A 20,015-nucleotide genomic window follows, 5' to 3' on the forward strand; every position below is an offset into this window, starting at 1 on the left:
GTGAAGTTGCTGTTGCGCTTTTGCTTAAACCTGGGTTAAAACTTGAAATTGTTGAATGACAGAATCTCATTTACTTTTTATTTCAGGATTGTTCTGTGCATTTTAACTCTTGAGGACAATCACAGCAATAAAGTTGCACTTTTTACAATATATCTGATGTCTGCAGTCATTTTTAAGTGCATTGAAAAAAAAAATAAATCAAAAATTAAATCGAAACTCAAATTTTTCTTTAAAAGATCGGAGATTTTTTTTAGGCAAACTCGCCCATCCCTACTCCTTACCCAGATGCTCTGTACCCAGCCATGTGCCATTGTCCTTATTTTAACTTGTGTGTGCGATGTATGGGGTGGGTGCATTTTTAACACGTAAAAGCACTTTGAGCTGCATTTTCTATGTATGAAATTTTTATAAATAAAGATCGATTGATTGATTGATTGAATCAAACAGAAGGCTTTATTTTCTTTATTGCCCCACAAACAGTAAAGTGTTACACACACACTAACTTATATTTCTACACTGAAAAAATGACTTGCTGGCTGAACGTAATAAAATTGTGGAAAGCATTTCCATCTAAAGCAAATGTGTTAATTTAACGGGAAACTATTTTGTTGAATGAACTACATGTAGATCTGTAATGTTAACATAATGTTACTTATTTTGTCATAAATTACATGAGTCAGGCCAACTAGATTTGTAAGGGTAATTGTAACATTTTGAGAAAGGTAGAGCTGACTACAATGAAAGTTGACACATAAGTAGACCGTGACAAGACATGTGAAAAATATTTTTTTGACTATGCCAAAAAAACACACAGGAAGTCCAGAATCTTGAATTGAAAAATTGCTATGTTTCACTCACGTTGTATTTTAATGTATTCCTCCTAGGACGTTTCACTGACGGGATTCAAAATTGCTGGAGATCTTCTAGAGAAGTGAGACACAGAAAGTTATCCATGGATTTTTGATAACTTTTACGGTGTTTGCAGGGCGGAGCTGTGAATTTTGGCCAACAAATTACAAAATATTACATTTTTGAAAAATACTCCCATTGCACATACAAACTCCGATTTGCATCAAATGTGAATCAGTTGTTAAACTCCCGGTCCTAAACCAGCTCAATGTGGACATATGGACATTGGCCCATTAGCGCCCCCTACAGAGTGAAGATAATTTAATATGTGGCAACGTTGTATTTTAACACACTCCTCCTGGGGCGTTTCACGGACGGGATCAAACTTGCTGGAGATCATCTAGAGAAGTGGGACATCAAAGGTTAGCCATAGATTTTTGATAACTTGCATTTTGGCCAAAACCTTTGAAACTTTAAATTTTTTGAAAATGCTTTTATTTGCACATATGAACTGTGATTTGCGTCAAATGTGAATCATTTGTTAAACTCTCGGCCCTAAACCAGCTCATTGTGGAAATCCAGAAATTGGGGCATTAGCGCCCCCTACAGAGTGAAGACAATTTAATATGGGGGAAAAAAATAAAAATAAAAAATATTTGGAATTTTCACAAACTTCTGTTTTGGCCTCTCGATCAAAAAAGTCAATGAGACGCATGCTTTATTTTTTATTGTGTTATTTTGTTTCGAGATACTCTCCATTTTGTGTTAATGAGCAATTTGCCAAATCTTGAAAATCGTCAGCTCAAACTTTAACACACTCCTCCTGGAGCTACTCCTACTACTACTACTACAAATGTTGTGTTGTGAATGAAAGGGCAACCCCAGGAAAAGACGATCTTACTTCTGTATCTGTCAGAGGAAAGGCTATGGTTGACTACATTCTGACACCACATGCAGACTTGAATACGTGTGGAATTTAAAGTTCTCACTCCTTTGGCTTTAGTAGAACAAAACGGGCAACAGGTGATTGAGCTGATAGATGATAAAAGCAAGCTCCCTGGCCTCTCTGTACTCCATATGTATTTTAAAACACAGGTGTAAGGTGTACAAAATATGAAGCTGGGAGTGCTGACCCGGATCACAGATAGTATGTTTTAGAACAGGTGCTTATCAACTTCCTTTTAGGGCATAGCACTGAGTTGAAAACGAGATGAAAGGTCAGTGACACTGTTTGAAAGTTAAGCCTTTTTACTATGCCAATGCGTTTCGATTCCTAGGAGTCTTCCTCAGGGCTTTGTATGAAACACCACAGGTGTAAAGTGTACTTTATTGTCCCCGTAGGGAAATTTGCAATTGACCCATCCTTAAATGTTACGAGGGCCTCTGTCAGGAGCAGTGTCAGGACCCATCTCCTGATGTTGATGCTAGGCTTGGTCAAGTCTACCAGAGCTGGAGGATTTGGTTCTTTTTGCGTCATCGACTCCCTCCCCTGCAATTCCCGCCTCTTTGGAAACCACCCGGAGCCAATGCTGACATGTTTGTACGGGTGCATGTTTGCACAGAAAATATCATGTAACATGCGGCTGGGGTAGCCGGATCTTATTCGAGTCCGCTCCATGTACGCTGTTTGTAAAGGGCTTCAGTGTATTGGTTTTGGGCCGTATTGTAACGCAATTGAAAAAATTATGATTGGATGATATTCTAAAGGCAAATGTCATTTTCTTCTTGAACAAAATATGATAGCTATATTCTTAATGACTCCCATCACAACTCCAGCTTTGTTCTTGGATGTGTTAGTACAACAAAAATCATATCTCAATAGTAAATTTCTGTCTAAACAAATCAATAATAATGCATTGATAGTATAAAATTCACTGTTATATTGTGTCTTTGTATGAACTTGAGGTGGCACGGCGAAGGCGGCACGGCAAAGGCGTGGGACGTTTATCGCCGCTTGCGGCTTTATTTTGACTTTATTCTCTTTTGCAAATTTCTTTACGTATAGAAGATAAAAGTGCAATGTAAAAACAAAACAAAAAGTTAGAATAATGAAGGCTAAAAAAAAGTCTGCTTCGAAGTTGCATTCATTTGGAAAATATTGCATCTTTGAAAATACATTTCAAGCCTATTTATTTCCCAGCTTTGCCTGCGCACTCGCATGGGTGATAATGATCAAAAGCACTTCAATCCCCAAGCAGTTTGATCTGTTTTAGGTCACACCAACACATTGCTAACACAATTCCACCCCCCCTCCCAACACCCCCACCTCCCCTCTCCTCCCCCGCCCATCCAGGCTCTCTATAGGCCAGCCATTCTTGTGTGTTTAGTGACATAACATAGATGTAGTGAGTGAGTCACTCCTTAAGCTGTGTCCTAATTGTCTTCCTCTGAGGACTCTTCTCAACGCTGAATATGGAATAAAGTCTTTGAAAGCAGCAAAAAACACAACAACTTCATCTTGTTTGAATCTGGTCCTTTGTGATTATACAGTCTGGTAGTTTGATCACTACCACTGTGCCGAAGTTACTGTTGTTGTGCTTTCTATCAGATATTTCAAGATATAGTTGCTTTTTAGCTTTAGTTAGCCCATTTTAGCAGCCTGCAGTTTTTGTTCGGGTCATTGCCCTACATCAGACATAGGCAACTGGTGGCCCGGGGGCCACATGCGACCCTCGCTCTATTTCGTTGTGGCCCCCAAGACAAATCCACCAAAAGTTGTAATTCAAGAAATTGGAAGCAATATGAAGCCCAACATAATACACAAAACAAAATACACGAAGCTACAACAACACAGAAAAGACATAATACACACAAAAGGACATCAGACACAGAAAACAACCAGCTAAACTCACAGAACAACAACAGATACACAAAATGACAGAAAAATACCCAAAACGACAAAAATACTGAAAGAATAAAAAAAGGCACAAATTGACAAACAAAATACAAATATAACACACAAGAAACAACAAAAACACATCATGAATCATAAAATACACAAATTGCCAGCACAAATTTTTCAAAATGACAGATAAATTCACAAATTGGCTAAAAACTATACACAACTATACAACAAACAGTGACAAAAAAAACCCTTTGTTCTTTCTTGTCTTAATGCTCAAATTGGTCGTTATTCTTAATACTGGCATGGATGTTGATAATGTGACCCTTGTATCAGACAACCACATTTTTGGGGCCCCGCTGAGATAACAGTTGCCCTACATATAACGCATTTTTGTAGTTTTGTAAATAAGTTTTTAGGCATGTCAGAACAATGTCTTTTATACTCTGATGATTTACACACTAACAGCTTTCTAATGGCCTTTGTTCATGTTTTTGCTCAATAACTAAACCACACATAATTGTCAATATCCACAGATTAGTATTTCAGAAATAATGCTTTTTTAAAATAATAAAAATCTTTATAGAATTCAAATTAAATGATTTGTTTTCTGCTGCCGGGGTTTCCCACCCTGCTTCAATCCACTGAGTGAATGTTAACATAGTACACTGATATAACATGTAAATATTCCCCAGGGAAATTAAACTCATTGTGTGTGTTCTCTGACTTAGGCCGCTGCATTAATAAAGTTGTGTATTTCGCAGCTGTGTCCCAGCCATACTGATAGAGACAAGCTGACACAAGCCAGGGATCCATTTTCACATCAGTGTGCCGTCTGTGCACAGACCATTATTATAATTACTGATAGTGGTTCCAATGGTAAAATGCCTGTGGGGAAAATGCATGACAAACCCGAGCCGGAAAATCTAATTTGTCATGAAGATTTATCATTTGCAGTTCAATGTTGTAATAGAAAAGAAAAAGAAATATTACATGATATTTGAGAAAGGATTCATTGTCCTCCAGGATATGACATTCAATGTTATTTATCAACATTAAAAAAACATTTCTTTGTTGCAAACAAACAAACAAACAAACCAAGATAGATAGATAGATAGATAGATAGATAGATAGATAGATAGCTTTATTTCAGATGTGGGGTCCATAAAAACCATACAAACAAATGAACACAAAAACTTGTATTATCTATAACTGGTAGAAAATACAAGGTAAAATGGTTATTCGGGTTCTAAAAGTAGACCTAGTTTTCTGTTTGGTCAATTCCTAATTTTACAGATTACTTACCTGCGATGATCTAGTAAATATAACAATTTAAAATGTACTTTTATCTCATTAAATGTTAAATGTAAACTTATTTACATTGTGTTTTGTGTTAAAAGGTTTTTCACCTTTTTGTCACTGGGAAAATAAACGTAAGAACGAGTGAAGTCCTTCTTTTTTAAAGTGTGGGAATTGGCCATGACGCTGTAAGGACTCTTGACACACACCAAAGCACATTGCGTTGTGGTACATGACAACATTGAACAACATCGACAAAGGAAAATAATGGGGAGTTGTTAGGAAACAACAACTAAACAAAATAGGAGTGATTCAATGAAGAATAAAAAAATACTCGTCTTTTTTTGTCGATGAGATTTTTTTACCCAGTAAATAAGGGACATATTGAGTCAGAGAATAAAATACACAAAATAAAATGGCAGCAACACTAAAATAAAATACATATAATTTTTTAAAGACGGTATTCATACATTACGTACCCCCCCCCCCCCCCCCCCCCCTTGTTTACAAGAACAGGCTGCTGCACCCATTAGGAGAAGTGCATCTGAGTTTAGACATGAGAAGCATTTACTCACACATCCTTTTAGGATCATGAGACACAGCAGCAACCTTCATTCATCTTAAAGACAAAACCTCTGTTTAATTTGGCTGAAAATTATTATTTGATACGGTTTAAAGTACGATATTGGTTTTAATCTGATTTTACGGTGAGCTGAGGTCTGACCTTGAGAGAATAAAAGTATCCATCACACATGAAAAGTCCATCAACTATCATGGATTAGCATCAGACTAGCCTTTACACGATCAGGATTTTTGGGCCGATCACCGATCAGTGAGTTTAAAAAAACCAACTCGATCATATGAAGTCAGGTAGTTGTTTTTTTTAGGTAACGACAAAATGTCCTTTAGTACGACCTGATACAGATTCACGAAAAATCAAACGGTAACATGTTTTGCGACCTAAATGCATTCTTGTGACTGTGAGGGAGTGGAAGAGTTGGCTATTTCCATGCAGGACCTGAACATAACATTGTACGCACAAGACTGTCAAGGCTCTGCTTAAAAATGCGATGCAGACAAAGCACTTGCTGGTGTAAATGTGAGCTAAACATTTCATTTAGTCCCTGAACAGCAGCTGTGTCAACTACAAGATAGTTGGAGATTAAGCTGCGGAGGCGACCACACTGGAATAGCATCAACGCTGGATTAGCATTAGGAACAAACACGTATATCCTGATTGTGGCATCGCAAAACCTGCTGTTGCTTATAGTTCGTATTCACAGGTGCACAGCGGCGGTGGGACCATTAGACTGGGGAAGAAGTGCGGTGCTCAGGTGGTCTGCTCCAACCGAGAGACATTGTTGCCGTTTGCGCATAGGTTTTAACCTTTGTGCACAAATGTGAGTGAAATACTATAGAGCCGTGTCACGTAGAGCAAACACCAAACAACTCTTCTGTGTAAATGAGACGAATAAAACAAAGCAATAGGAGCATCTACAGAAATCATTGATAAGATCTGTGAATTAAGACAATACAGACGATCACATGAATTGCATATAATGCAAAATATTGGCCGATCCGAGATAGACGATCAGATCAGTGTAAAGCCTACATTAGACACAAGTCTAATGACTTTGACCTATTTCTCACCGGTTTTAAAAATCCCAGAATACTGTAACTGCGTAACAAGGATGAAAAGAAATACCATTCACATCTAGCCTCTAAGTATTTTGCAGGAAGTTGAAAGAACGCTTTCATCTAAATCCGTAAGGAGCTGAATTTCCTCTGTTCCTTATGGGTAAATACATTTTTTTCCCAATTTTTGCACAGGTTTCTCACTCTCCACCAAGGATGGAGATATTGGCCTCGTGCATGACATGAATTGGCCACTTTTGACCAGAAGCTTGGTTTAACTGTCTTATAGATGGACTCCTGAATAACCCGGGGATCACAGTGAGCGATGTGTATTCATGTGGTGACAGTGAGGCCAAGCAGAAAGAGGGCGGAAGCAGATGTGTGTGAGAGAGCGGTTTCGGAGCTGTGGCGCTATCAGAGAGTGTCTTTGTCTGGCCATTGAGAGCGTTCAATTAAAGGCTGCTAACACTAGCCTGCACAGTCATATGCTAATGCCATAGACTCAAAGAGAAGAAATGAAATATTCTTTAGAAAACCCTCATGAGTCCCTGCTTTACCTGCTTTATGCAGCAGAGAAAGGGAATGCATGTATGCATGGTGTCAAGAAAACAAATGGATGCCATTGTACAGAAATAGCATGGACAAAGATTTTAAGAGCCAGAATGAAAATGATTGTTTTTGGGATTTCTTCATTTTTTTTCACTTACAGCTTTTTCACCCACTGCTGCGATGATGCTGCACGAGAGATAATGAGCGATGAATTGGTGAAAGAGGCAGAGTGAGAGAGATTTAGTCTGTGAGGGGAAAAAAGGAGGGGGGGGGGGACTTAAAGGGAAAGAAACAGAGGGAGATTTAGATAGAGAGCACTAAGTGAGCGTGAGGAAGGGAGCCGAGGCAGTGGATGAGAGAGAAGAAGAGGAGGCATTGACTGCAAGCTCACACATGGATGAAGAGAAAACGTCTATTTCACGTGCTCGGCGTGTGTGAGGGAAGAGTGCGGCTGTGTGACTGGGGTTGTTGCAGCTCCACAGAGAGAGGACGTTACAGAGAAACACAGGCAGGCTGGGAACGTACATGTAGGGCTGCGTGCAGATGATGATCAGGCAATGTGGGCTCTCCGGCTGTGATCGCTGTCCTCAGACCTCTGCAGCCACTTACTCTGGTGCTTTTGCAGGCCATTAGCCTTGCAGTCGGACGGCAGCAGTCAGAGCCTTTGATGCAGAATGAGCTCCAAGCACTCCTCTGACTGGATCCCCTACAGGTACCGTCACATTTTTCAACAGAACAGAGGAGACCATTCATCCCTGTTGGCTGTGTGTGCATGTGTGTGTGTGTGCATGTGTGTGTGTATGCGTGTGTGTGTGTCAGTTGATTTGTGGGACGGTTTATTAAAGAGGTCTGGTTGTTAACAGTAACCGATAACTTGCAGTAAAACCAAAGTATCTCATTCTTTGAGTATTGTAAAGTACAGAATATAAGGTCAAAAAAAACAATATGTGATGTTTCTCATATTAATTTATATTTTATCCAGATATACTAAAAAAAGTATTTTGAATTCCATGTAATCAAACAGCTAATCATGCCCTGTCTTACTGGTGAAATTGAATATATATTGACCTTCTTATATCATATTAAACATGTCATTGTTGCTTATAGGTTTCTAAACTGTGAATTTGTGTAATTTTGTTGGATTATGATTAAGCGGTGAACATAGGAGAACTCCTTGTGTCTTTTTTTTTTAAGTGTGTATTTACTGTGCTCTGATGAATGGGGTTAGTCCAAAAGTGAGCTCCTCCTTCAGGTGCATGCCAAAAGTAATTGTTTGCCCAAAAATAAATAAATAAAAGAAAATCCTACTTTTGGTGAGATGTTGCACAGTCTAGAGTATATCTGTGCCCTCATCATTTCAAGTAGGACAGTGCAAAGGCTGCGGGCTCTTTCCCCTGATTGAACAACAATTGCCATGGTTTCCCCTGCTCGCTTTGATGCAATTGGCTTACGGTTGCTATCAGTGACAATGAGATCCACCAGTTCTCAGGATGAAGCTCCAGATCAGGAAATGGCAAAAAACAACCTTTGTAAAACAGCTTTTCTTGGACAACTCAGTGGATGCAATGAGTAGAAAGGGTTTGATTTTTTTGTTTTTAGTATTTCTGGACCATGTTGTTTCTGGACCATGTTGTTGACTCATCTTTGCCCTGCAGAAAATGTGTATTAGTTGAAAAGCACCTAAACCACTTGAAACAAGTCATTAATAACAACCAGTGCTTGAAGTTATGAAGAAGGTGACATGAAGAGGGTTAAGCAGCATCTTTATTTTGTATTTTTTGTTTTTCTGATGCTGCCATTAAAAAAATGCAATGGCCTGTGTGCAGAATTGGACAAAACCGCAGCACTGTGGCTCTGTCATCTCATTAGAGGTACAGTGCATGTATTCAATGCAAACACACACACACCTGCAGGGAACAGATGTACTAGATTGGAAAACAAAAAAAGCCTTTGTTGTGATGTGGAAGAAGATGTCCTTGCTCTTCACTTCAAAACATCCAACAACCTCTGAATTTCTTTACCTCCAAAGTGTAGCCAATGACTGCCACACCTTTTAGAAACAGCGATGCGTTTCAAACTACTGAAGTGTTAAAATGGCACTTAGTATCTGTAAGAAGTACTTTTAATACAAATATTAAATTATTTTTTTGTAGCTGCTTATTGATCGATGGACTACCTGACTCACTACATACCTGATTGTACCAAGTGGCTCATTACCGGGTCTTCTACTGATCTTCATGATGACACCTTCAGAAGAATCTTGTCTGTGTGAGAAACATCATTATGACTGCCGTCCTTACCAATGGATTATGACTCATGGTTTTGATGGAAATAAAATAGTTCAAAATGAAAAAGCAAAAGAAACTGAAATACAAAGATAAGAACGCGTCGCTGTGTGTGCTATTAGATTTGTTTCTCACTATTTTACCCCGAACGCTGACGAACCAAGCTTTTTTGTTAAAAAAAAAAAAATAGCATAAAAAGAAAGAAAAAAATAAATAAGATATTCACACACAGCCTTCACATTGTGTTTTTAATATTAACTGTAGTTATTGCTGTTTGGTAAACACTAACACTGTTCCTGAATGTAGTTGTCCTTGTTTTAATTGGCCTGCATCGTCTGCCTGATGGCAACAGTTCAAACAGTGTGTCCGGGTTGGGATGTTAATAATAATAATAATAATAATAATAATAATGTTCCAATGTGGAGTGGCAGCTACTTATTTACTACCATAATTTTATTGAAATTATTTTAAGAGCTTTGGTTTTTCCTGTTGGGGATTTTTAGGGACATCATCTCCTCATTTAACAAACATAGAATGATTACACAGAACATCCATTACTTGTTCTCAGACTCATTTGGGTCTAAAAATCTTTTGCCTTCACTTTCTTTGTTATTATATTTTATCATATTGAATTTTAGCCAATTTTGCCATACACTGTCTAACAGCCACTGTCTTTATGGACTTGCTGACAAGTGTTGCTGTGTTTTAACAGAGTATTTTACTCAGTATAAAAAACCATTTGGATTATGAATGGTAGTTTAATATTAGGTAACACGTTCCTTCCTTGGATTCAGGTGCACAAAAGCATGTTTGGTTTATTGGTCAGTCAAACTCTATATTACAAAATACAATATAAATTGATAATCAAAGCAAAAGTATATGCACGCATACTGTTCATGCACATTCTTGATACTGAAATACAGAATAATGTTTCAGGGAGAGAAAAAAAAACTTAACTACTCCCCTTCATACACTCTTCTGTAGCCCAGACTCACTTCTGTACTTTTCCATCTTATTATCGTTTGTTTCTTTTTTTTCAACACATTCCTACTATATATATATATATATATATATATATATATATATATATATATATATACACACAGATATACTGTACATCTACTTTTCATGGTTGTGTTGTGGATGGGCTGTTTCCAGTTCAGATTACCTCTGAGGGGATAACGCCCCTCTCTTTCTTTGAACATATTCAGTAAGTTGGAGGGAAGTAAGTTATTTCTACCTTTGAAGATAATTATTGCTGTTTTTTGATTGAAGATTTTTAGTGCCTTTGATTTTACAAATGATGCATTTGTATGTTATGCTTAAAAGCAGGTCTGGAGGGCCTGGAGTTCTCCTTTACATCATGTTTTAGATGCACTAAAACATGTCGTACAGGAGCCCTTCTGTAGATCAATGGAGTTGGTCAAAGGAGATTTTAATCAAGGGGCAGAGTCTGTGTAGACATTTTGACGCCGTCGTAATGAGATTGAATCAGTTATCAGTCGTCTGGTATTGGCATTGTTCTTTATTTAATTTTAAACCAAAGCAGCCCAGTAGTGTGACACTGGCTGCTAACAATGTCTATGGAAGCTTATTTTAAGCATTTGTTTAAATAATTATAATACAAATAATGAAATAATCTGTCAACATTATACATACAAATTATTTGAAGTGACATCCTTTTGTCAAAGTGAAACATTTTTCTATTTTCTTGACAGAAGTTGCTGTGTTTTGTGGTTTTCTTATGCTGCGTTCACACCGAGTGCGTCTTCTGCGGCACCGGACACGTCTGCCACACAAAAGGTCATGCAGGATCAAAAAATGTCCCTCTTCGCTTTATATGCGCGTTTGAAGCGAAGCACCGCCCACCAGCGACACATCCAGCTCGTTGAGTTTCACTGCCTGCTGAAGCGAGGAGCTGTGCTCCTTTTTCTCCTCTCAGAAACATAAACCACCAGTGAAAAAAGCCGGTGTAATTAGCGGCTAATGCTATCCTAGCTCAGTGCCGACTATCAAAGATGAAAACTACAGAGAGAACTTTTACCTGCTACTACCGCCTCCTCGCTGATTCTCTTCCTTCCTAGTCCGGCCCCGGTTATAAAAGAGGTGTGACATACAGCTCCAGGTGGTCACACACAGCTTCTACTCCATGGTTGAATGGGTGAACAGACCGGTGTTCGTGTTGACGGCCTGACGTCATCATCAACAAAGACTGCTTGGCTTTCGTCATGCGAAACAGTCGCAGGAGTTCAATATTTTCAACTCTTGCGAATGTGAGAATGTGCGAAAATTGGGAGCGCGCTCGCACAGCCAACGCTGTTGACGCGCGGATCGGACCGCACCGCAGGAAAGATTTCTATATTGAATTTTTATGTAATCTGGTCGCCTGAACATTTCGTGACACATCCGGTGTGAACGCAGCATTAAGGTTTGAGTGGCTCCAGTAACATTCATTATTCCTCAATGCAATGGTCTTTGTGGTTGTCCCTTAAACTTTCTTTCTTGTGTTCACTTTTTGGATGTTTTCCTCAGTTCAATAGGCATTCCTTTCATCCATCCATCAATTTTCTGACCCGGTTGCTCCTTTTTCCCGGGTCACGTTGCACTCAATTCATCAGTATTAAAAATCCAATTTATACCTAAAGTATACAGTATCTGCCTCGATGTGTGTCAGGTTTATTTTTCACTTGCAGTACATTAAACATGAATTGAATACAACTCATAGTGGTGAAACATCATGCTTTCCATAAACATAATCAGCAATGCGTGTAGAGAGACACTCCACACAGTAACAAGCTGTTTGACCCGTGCTAAAAAAGCTCTTTTTGTGTCGTTATCTTAATGCCTGTTGTCGTTTCCCGTACGTGATTACTCTGATCGTTAGACATGAAGTGCTTTGTTTGTTTGAAATGTTTTTATTGCCTCTGTGCGGGCAAAGGAACTATAAACAGCTGATGTTAGTACACTACACAGTTTGCAAAGAATGACGTTGAATTAATTAGTTAAGTTAATTAATTAAATTGCTCATCAACCATAAAGCAATATTCAACTTTGACCAGTGAGAAAATAGGAAGTAAGCATCTAGAAACATCCTCTGGATGTTTGTGAATATAAATAATTAAAACATTTTGCAAACATATTTTCATTGAATACACATGATTTATATATAGTTCTTAATAGGATTATTCTCTAAATACAATCTTTTAAAAGAAGCAAAATTATGAACAGAATATGAAATACTGTTGTGGAAAAGTCAAGCTTGAGGCTAAAATACAACATGGATAGATACGAAGAGCCAGTTTAAGTTGAACACTAAATAAAGATTCCACTTTATTTTGAAAAACAATATGGGAGCAAAGTGGACAAAACACCTCCACGCACTGCCTCTATTACTGCTGTAGAGATAAAAGAAGTGACAGTGCTTTTAAGTGAAGGCTGAAACATGCATCCAATCCAATCCAACTTTATTTATAAAGCATTTTTTTAAAAAAACCCAGGAAGAGGGGGACAAAGTGCTGTACAAAAGTGCAATACAAAATATAAAATTACAGTGTACATAAAATCAATGCAATTAAAAACCATACGCCAAAGTAAAAAGATGTTTTTAAAAGAAATTTAAAAACAGGCAGAGATGAAGCCTCTCTGATATAAAGTAACAGTGCGTTCCACAGCTTTGGACCCACAACTGCAAAAACTCGGTTGTCTCTGAGCTTTTTTCTGCAGTCTGGCACCTTTAGCAGTCGCTGGTCAGCTGACCTAAGTGCCCGAGCAGGAAGGTAGGGGTGAAGAAGGTCTGCCAGGTGTTTGGGTGCAAGGCCATGCAATGATTTAAAAACATCTGGAGACGAGCGATGGGAGATTTAGTTACCAATCCCCACATAGAGTGAGTTACAGTAATCCAGTGGAGAGGTAATGCATGCCAGACGACCCCTGCTCATTTACTCTGTGAAATGTCCCCATGTGCGTCACCAGTGTCTTTATATACACCCTCATTGTAGCATCTTCTGTTATAGTTATGAAAGCTACATGAAGATAAGTGAAGAATGGCCGAATGGGATTGATATGGAGATGAGAAAGATGCTGCTGTACTTTAGATCAGTGGTTGTCAAACTGCCCTTGTTCCATTCCTGGAGATTTAATGAGTTTGTTTTGGACATAAGGAAAAAGCATGATAAGGATATTCATGGTTAAAAACTGCCTCTCAGAGAGAGTGAATCAGTTTGAATCAAAATTCAGAGTGTGGGTTTGAATCCAGTTTGCTATGGTCGGAGCAGTGGACAATTAAATCATCCCATTTAATTGACTGGTTGGGGTGTCCCAATACAATTTTTTCCACTTCTGATATGATACAGATACGTATCATAACATTTCATATTGGCTGATACTGATCGATACGATATCAGCATGAATTATACATGCTTTTATTACTTATTTTAGAGTGTGGAATTTTAGAAAAGGCTTGATCAAGTGATATTACTCAAACAGAACAATAATAATAATAATATTAATAATAATAATAATAAAAAGCAATAAGAGAACAATAGTCAGCAACACTAAGTATGAGAAAATTGGACTCTATTATTAACCAATGGTTTACATACATTTTAACCTTAAACATAAGAATATTCTACAATTTAATAAAATCAATAAAAAAATGTATTAAATTAGATTCATCAGAAGGCCGTTAAAAACTCTCAATATTTCCAATGAAACAATATAGATTATATCAGAGATTTTAGATGCAGCTGCTATAAACTAAAGATCGTTTTTTTTTTTTTTTTTTTTTACCGATATCAGACCAATATCTGATATCAATGTAAGATAATAAAAGAAAGAATATGAAGTGAATAGCAGATAAAGTCTTCTTCTAAGTCATGATGCAGATGTGGTCAGATCAATTCAGTCCAGTGAGGAATGCAACTTCTTGCATTAGGAGGACAGGGCATCCAGGCTTTAATGGGTACACTGGCTACACTGTAAAGAAGTTCATCAGTAATGTAGTTAGTATTACTTTATAGCATATCTGCACCAATAAATTAAATTATTATTTTTTTGACATTTGTGAAAGTTACAGATGTGATAAATGTGAATATTTAACTAACTTATTGTTGCACAAATAGTTTTTGTTGAATAAAAATGTTGGACACAAATGACAGATTTTACAAAATTATTTTTTATTTAAAACCAATAAGATTAAGTATATTTGAGCTTTGAACGTGTTTCCATTGAAGGTTGTTTTGGTCAGAAGCCTCGTAACTCCAGTGAAATCTCATCCTGCGAGACTTCGCTGCAAGAAGACAGACGCTCCAAACCTCCTTATAACGTTCTGTATTCCTTTGTTGTTTCACATCTAGTGTGGTAGTCATGATTCTGAACTATAATGCTAATAAATGTCTCCTCTTCTGTTTACACGTACCGCACAATATTATTATCTCAGAGAGAAGTAGTCATGTGACCATGTACGTCACGTTCTCTGGCGTGTATTTGCAGAAAGTGTTTCCATCGACACATTTCAATATCGAAATTCCTCCTCATGAAAATGTAGAAACGTTTTAGCGATATTTCAATGTTTTTTTGAAATTCAGGTGTTTCCATTACCAGTTTTTATTGCGCTACTTATATTTTGCGCATTTCCAAGGGAAATAGAAACCCAGCTATTATGAAGTTATTGTACAAAACATGTATCACCCATTGTGGAACTAACGGTTTGTTCCTGCTTGTCTTTTTTTATTTCCTGTTTTAGTTTTGTTTTTCTCTCTCTCAAAGAAGAATAAATTACCCTACTTTCTCTAATCAGGAGCCACAAAGGTTTCCCAGAAGTCTCTCACATGCCTGCTCTCCAGGACCGATCATAGCAATCAACGAGGTTGTCGTCATTGATTAAAAAGCCCTGGCTATAAAAAGAAAAAAGGGAAGAGTGGGTGCAAAGTGGACGTAGACAGTAAACAGCAAATCACTCACTGCTCCTGATTGAAAATCTAGTTTTGTTAAGGGGAACATTTATTGTGTTTACATCGTCAGCCAGACAGATATTATGGCTTTGTTTGATCAGAAGCACTGATGTACGACAAGTGTTTACACTCTCCTAGCCTTCTCAAATTAAACCCTCCTTTCTCAAAATAGATTTAAAATTAAGACTAAAACGAGTTTCCTGTGATTCTAGTGCTGCTTATTGTACAAAGCAGTTCCACACCAGGTTGTTTTATAAAGAAAACAGAATAATTGATCTAATAGTTTACTTTTTAATTTTTTAGAATCAAATAAACAAAATAACTAATAAAACGTTTAATGCAAGATTGAATCTTGATAAAAGTAAATTTAACTTTGGTTTTTTTTAGCTCACCATAAAATAAAATACATATCATTTATTTGTATATATGTACACATTCAAAGGAATTCAAGCTCAAATACACTTTTTGATATTTCAGGAACGGTGGGTGGACTACCCAAGTGCAGAGTCAGACGGAGGCAGCAGGCAGGCGTAGCGTTCATAAAACCAGTCCATGTTTATTTGAAATCTAACAAAAAATCTAAAGGACGCACAGGGAAAACTGGGAGCAGGGGACAAAACGCCACAACACATGTGGAGGGCCACACAGACAATGAACCAGCAACCATTCTGTGTCCAAACATCAGGCTGCATCCGAATAGTCCTTAGTATCTCCTTTCCTATCCACTTTTCCTTAACCCCGTTAAGGTTAGGAGACTTCTTAAGGGAAAAGCCATCACGTTTGTTTTGGCAATCAGACGCACTTCCACTAGGTGACGTATTAATCCAACGGTGGTCACAAATATCACAAAAGTGAAACTAAAAGAATGTCACATTGAGAATGGTTGCTCACGCTGATGATGATTTTATGAAACTGTTACATTTATGCTAGGCCTACATAACGTTGTAAGCATACAAATGTACAACCACACAAAGCATTTCCAGGTGAATGAAATATGTTAAAACATAATGTGGCTAAAAATGTCTCTGATTCCTTTTCCCTGAATGACTGAACTCTGTTTTATGTCAGTTATAATCTGATAATATGGCTTGAATATCCTAAGATATGGGTTTTAGATTATTTAAAGTTGTTCAAGGCATATTATTGCATTGGTAACCTACATGATATGCATCCCTTTTCAGTCTTCGTAAGTTTCCGTCAATGCTCAGATGAGCAGGTCCCTTTAAATGTTGTCACCGCAAGGCATTGTGGGGCAGCATTATCTGGTCTTGTTTGGAAAAGGATGCATCAGTGTTTCCTAGGCTAAAGAAGGTTATAAAGGAACCATTGAGCCTACTTTCCTTAGCTTTAAAGGGATCCTCCACTGTTTTTACAAATGTGGCCTAAAACTTTTGAAATGTCCTTATTAGAAGATCTGTGCCTAACAAAATGCATTATTTTGCACCATATTCGTTTTATTAACTTTTAAAACCCAGGGCGGGTTGCGCTCTCGTCGGTTGCTGGCACGCAAACTGATCCTCTGGAGCTGTGGTCGTCTCCTCTCACTGAGGGCGAAGCACCTTTCGGTGGTCCTGAACACGGGCGCCAACCTGTTGTCCAGGGGCAACAGGGATCTGCTGTTGCAGGCGAGGGGCTCGGTTTTCCACCCGCACCCAGAGTGCCTGGTGCTGTGAGCCGTGGTACTCTCACAGAGTGTGATTTCCACTATACAGCGCGCTCGAGCAAGTGGAGGGTTTTTAAGGGATGGTGCCTCTTGAGGAAGCACGTCCCCTTTCAGTGCCTGGTGGGAGTGATTTTGTCAGTCCTGCAGGACCTGATTGACAAGCGCAAAGCATTTTCCACTGTGAAAGTGTATTTGGCGGTGATTGCCGCCTGTCATGTAGGCTTTGGGGAAACCAGCAAGCTAGCACCCACTGGTCTGCCAGTTTATGAAGGGAGCGCACAGGCTCCTCCCCTTGTCCAGACCACTGGTACCATCGTGGGATCTGGCTGTGGTTCTGGAGGGACTTAAACGTCCTCCTTTCGAACCGCTGGGAGAGATGGGCCTGAAGTTTGCCTCTCTGAAGGCTGTTTTTTACTGGCGCTGGCCTCAGCTAAGCGGTTCAGTGATATCCATGCACTCTCAGTGCACCCGTCATGCGCTCAGCTCTTCCCGGGCGATGTGAGGATGATTTTGAAGCGAAGCCTAGCCTTTGTGACAAAGGTGGCGGGCTCACGTTCTCCTAGTGAACTGTTGGTCTTTTCTGCTTCAGAAGGAGAGCATGTGTCCTCATTTGCTGTGTCCAGTTCGTTCCGTACACACTTACATGGACATGACAAGGAGCCTCAGGAGGAGCCATCAGCTGTTCGGTTCCTGGGCTGATTCCCGTAAAGGGGAAGCCTGTTATTAAGCAACGCCTGTCACACTGGGGTGCAAAGGCTGTTGGTCTGGCTTATACGAGTCAAGGTCTGCGTGCACACTTGACTTGGGGTCTTGCCACATCCTGTGCTTTGTTCTGGGGAGTTCAGGACATTTGTGCGGCGGCGAGTTGGACTTCGCCTCTCATGTTTGTCCGCTTTTACATGCTGGATGTCTCCGCTCCATGCGTGGCACGGGTGGTTTTACTGTCCTGATGTGTACAGACCTCTGCCCTGTAGCCTGGTCTTCGCTCGATAAGCATGTCTGCAATACGGGAGCTACCACATCCCATAGTGAGACATCTCACAAAATATTATGAAATAGAACTTTAGGTTGTGTATATAAGCCCGGTTCTATGAGTAATATGAGTGAGATGTTTCACCAGACAACCCTTCTTGCTTGGGCGAGTAAGAAGAGGCACTTATTTTGAATGAGGTGTGCCTGTCTGCCTCCTCCTCCTATAAGAGGTGGGAGTGTCTCTGGTGGACGGACACGTTGTACCAGTCAATCAGGATTGGCAGATTGAGAAAAATGCTTCTGAGGGCTGCAGATGAGAGTGCATCCCATAGTGAGACATCTCACTCATATTACTCATAGAACCGGGGTTATGTAAATAACCTAAAGTTTTTTTTAGAGTTTATCCAGTTACTATATCTTTCCCACATAAATAATGCATACACATCCAGCCACCCATTGGATGTAAAAGAAAACATGTTCATAAAAGACCAATTTTTTTACGTTGCTCACGCTCAGTGGTTCAGATCCGGTGCGAAGAAGTTTGTTGTTATTTTTGGCTGTGGTTTTATTTTAGGGCACCCTGACCAGTTCTTCAGCCTCATACAGAAGCCCAAACACATCATGACTCATGCTACTTCACTGTTTTTCCCTTTTATGGATGCCATTTATAGACATGACCACTGCAGACTGGAAACATACCACAGCATCTGCAATTTTGTATAATCTTTGGCCTTAATCAAATCTACTGAAGTACTGATGTTCACTTATTCTTATGCCTTCCACTCACTAACAGGTTAAAGGATAAAGATAGTGTTATTCATTTTTCCTATCCACAGTCACAAAATGTTTTATTATCTATGTATAAATCTGAAATAACATTAAAGTAAGCTGAATAATTTAATTTCTATATTCTTTGTAAGTAACAAAACCTTTGAATCCATGGTGTAGAATTGATCCTCGAGGGTTTATTTTATTGTCTTGGTGCTATTGTAAAAGCAAAAAAACCAGGTCCGATCTAATGTAGCTGTTGTAGAATGGCAGCAAAGGGGTTATATTAAAAATGCAGATTAGACGTTATGATCCCAGGAACATCAGGATGTTTTTCTCAGAGTGTTAACTTCATCCTTCCTCTTTGTCTTTTGCAGCACTTTAGACGATGAGGGCACCAATCTCCGTCAGCAGAAGCTGGAACGGCAGGTGAGAACAATCGGTCTTGCTCTCCTACGTTCAAAGATGGAGGAGGCAATGTCTCCAAAGCAATATAGGATATCTGCTGTTAGATTTTACCTTAAGAATACTATACAGTATATAGCTCAGTCAGCAGTGTTTCTTTAGTGCCTCTGAATAGATTTTTCTGTAGTTTTTATCATTTCCCATCATCAATGTTCAGTTTGTGTCCTAATTAAGATCATTCTCATTATCATTATTATGATTATCATTTTTAACTAACAATAACAATTATAAAACCCCATATTTTTATTGCTTACATTTGTTAATTTCCCAATACCTTTTACAATACTAGAGTCTTGTATAATGCAATCTGTTACATAAAACAAACCTAGCATTGAAGTGGGTCATTATTGAAATTGTAATTCTAGAATAAATATTTTGTACGTTAAAGCTGTAGCTCCAAATAGTTTAATAACCACTGCATATGGATTCATGATTAACATGGAGTTTGTAGTCATTAGGACTTGTATTATGTTTCACAATAATTACAGAAACATGTATTTTCATTTTTTTTAATTGCTGGATAGAGAGGAAAGCCAAAACATTTGCAGGGTACACGCGAACAGAAAAGTTTGAAGGGCTAATAAGCCGATGGTGGCCTGATGTTTGGCTGCTACCCGGTGTTTGGAAAGTGATACTGTGTTGTGCTCCTTTGTTTCTGGCAATACTGGAGCCAATCACAACAAACAGCTCCATCAGTTGCATTTCACGATGAAGACACTGCTGCGTTTCTGATGTTC

General features: G+C 38.7%; 1 protein-coding gene across 4 annotated transcripts in view; it reads left to right on the forward strand.

Moving 5' to 3' along the window:
• Positions 1-20,015, forward strand: part of tub (TUB bipartite transcription factor) — a 55,502-nt gene that overhangs the window by 16,229 nt on the left and 19,258 nt on the right. For 2 of the 4 annotated variants that reach the window (XM_028473483.1, XM_028473492.1), the window contains exon 2: positions 19,191-19,242. In XM_028473483.1, the coding sequence (XP_028329284.1) occupies positions 19,191-19,242 (52 nt within the window). Of the gene's footprint in view, positions 1-7,459; positions 7,887-19,190; positions 19,243-20,015 lie in introns of those variants that run through there. The other 2 variants (XM_028473509.1, XM_028473501.1) reach the window with 2 other exon arrangements.

This window comes from Gouania willdenowi, chromosome 3, assembly GCF_900634775.1.
Source record: "Gouania willdenowi chromosome 3, fGouWil2.1, whole genome shotgun sequence".
Lineage (NCBI taxonomy): Eukaryota > Metazoa > Chordata > Actinopteri > Blenniiformes > Gobiesocidae > Gouania > Gouania willdenowi.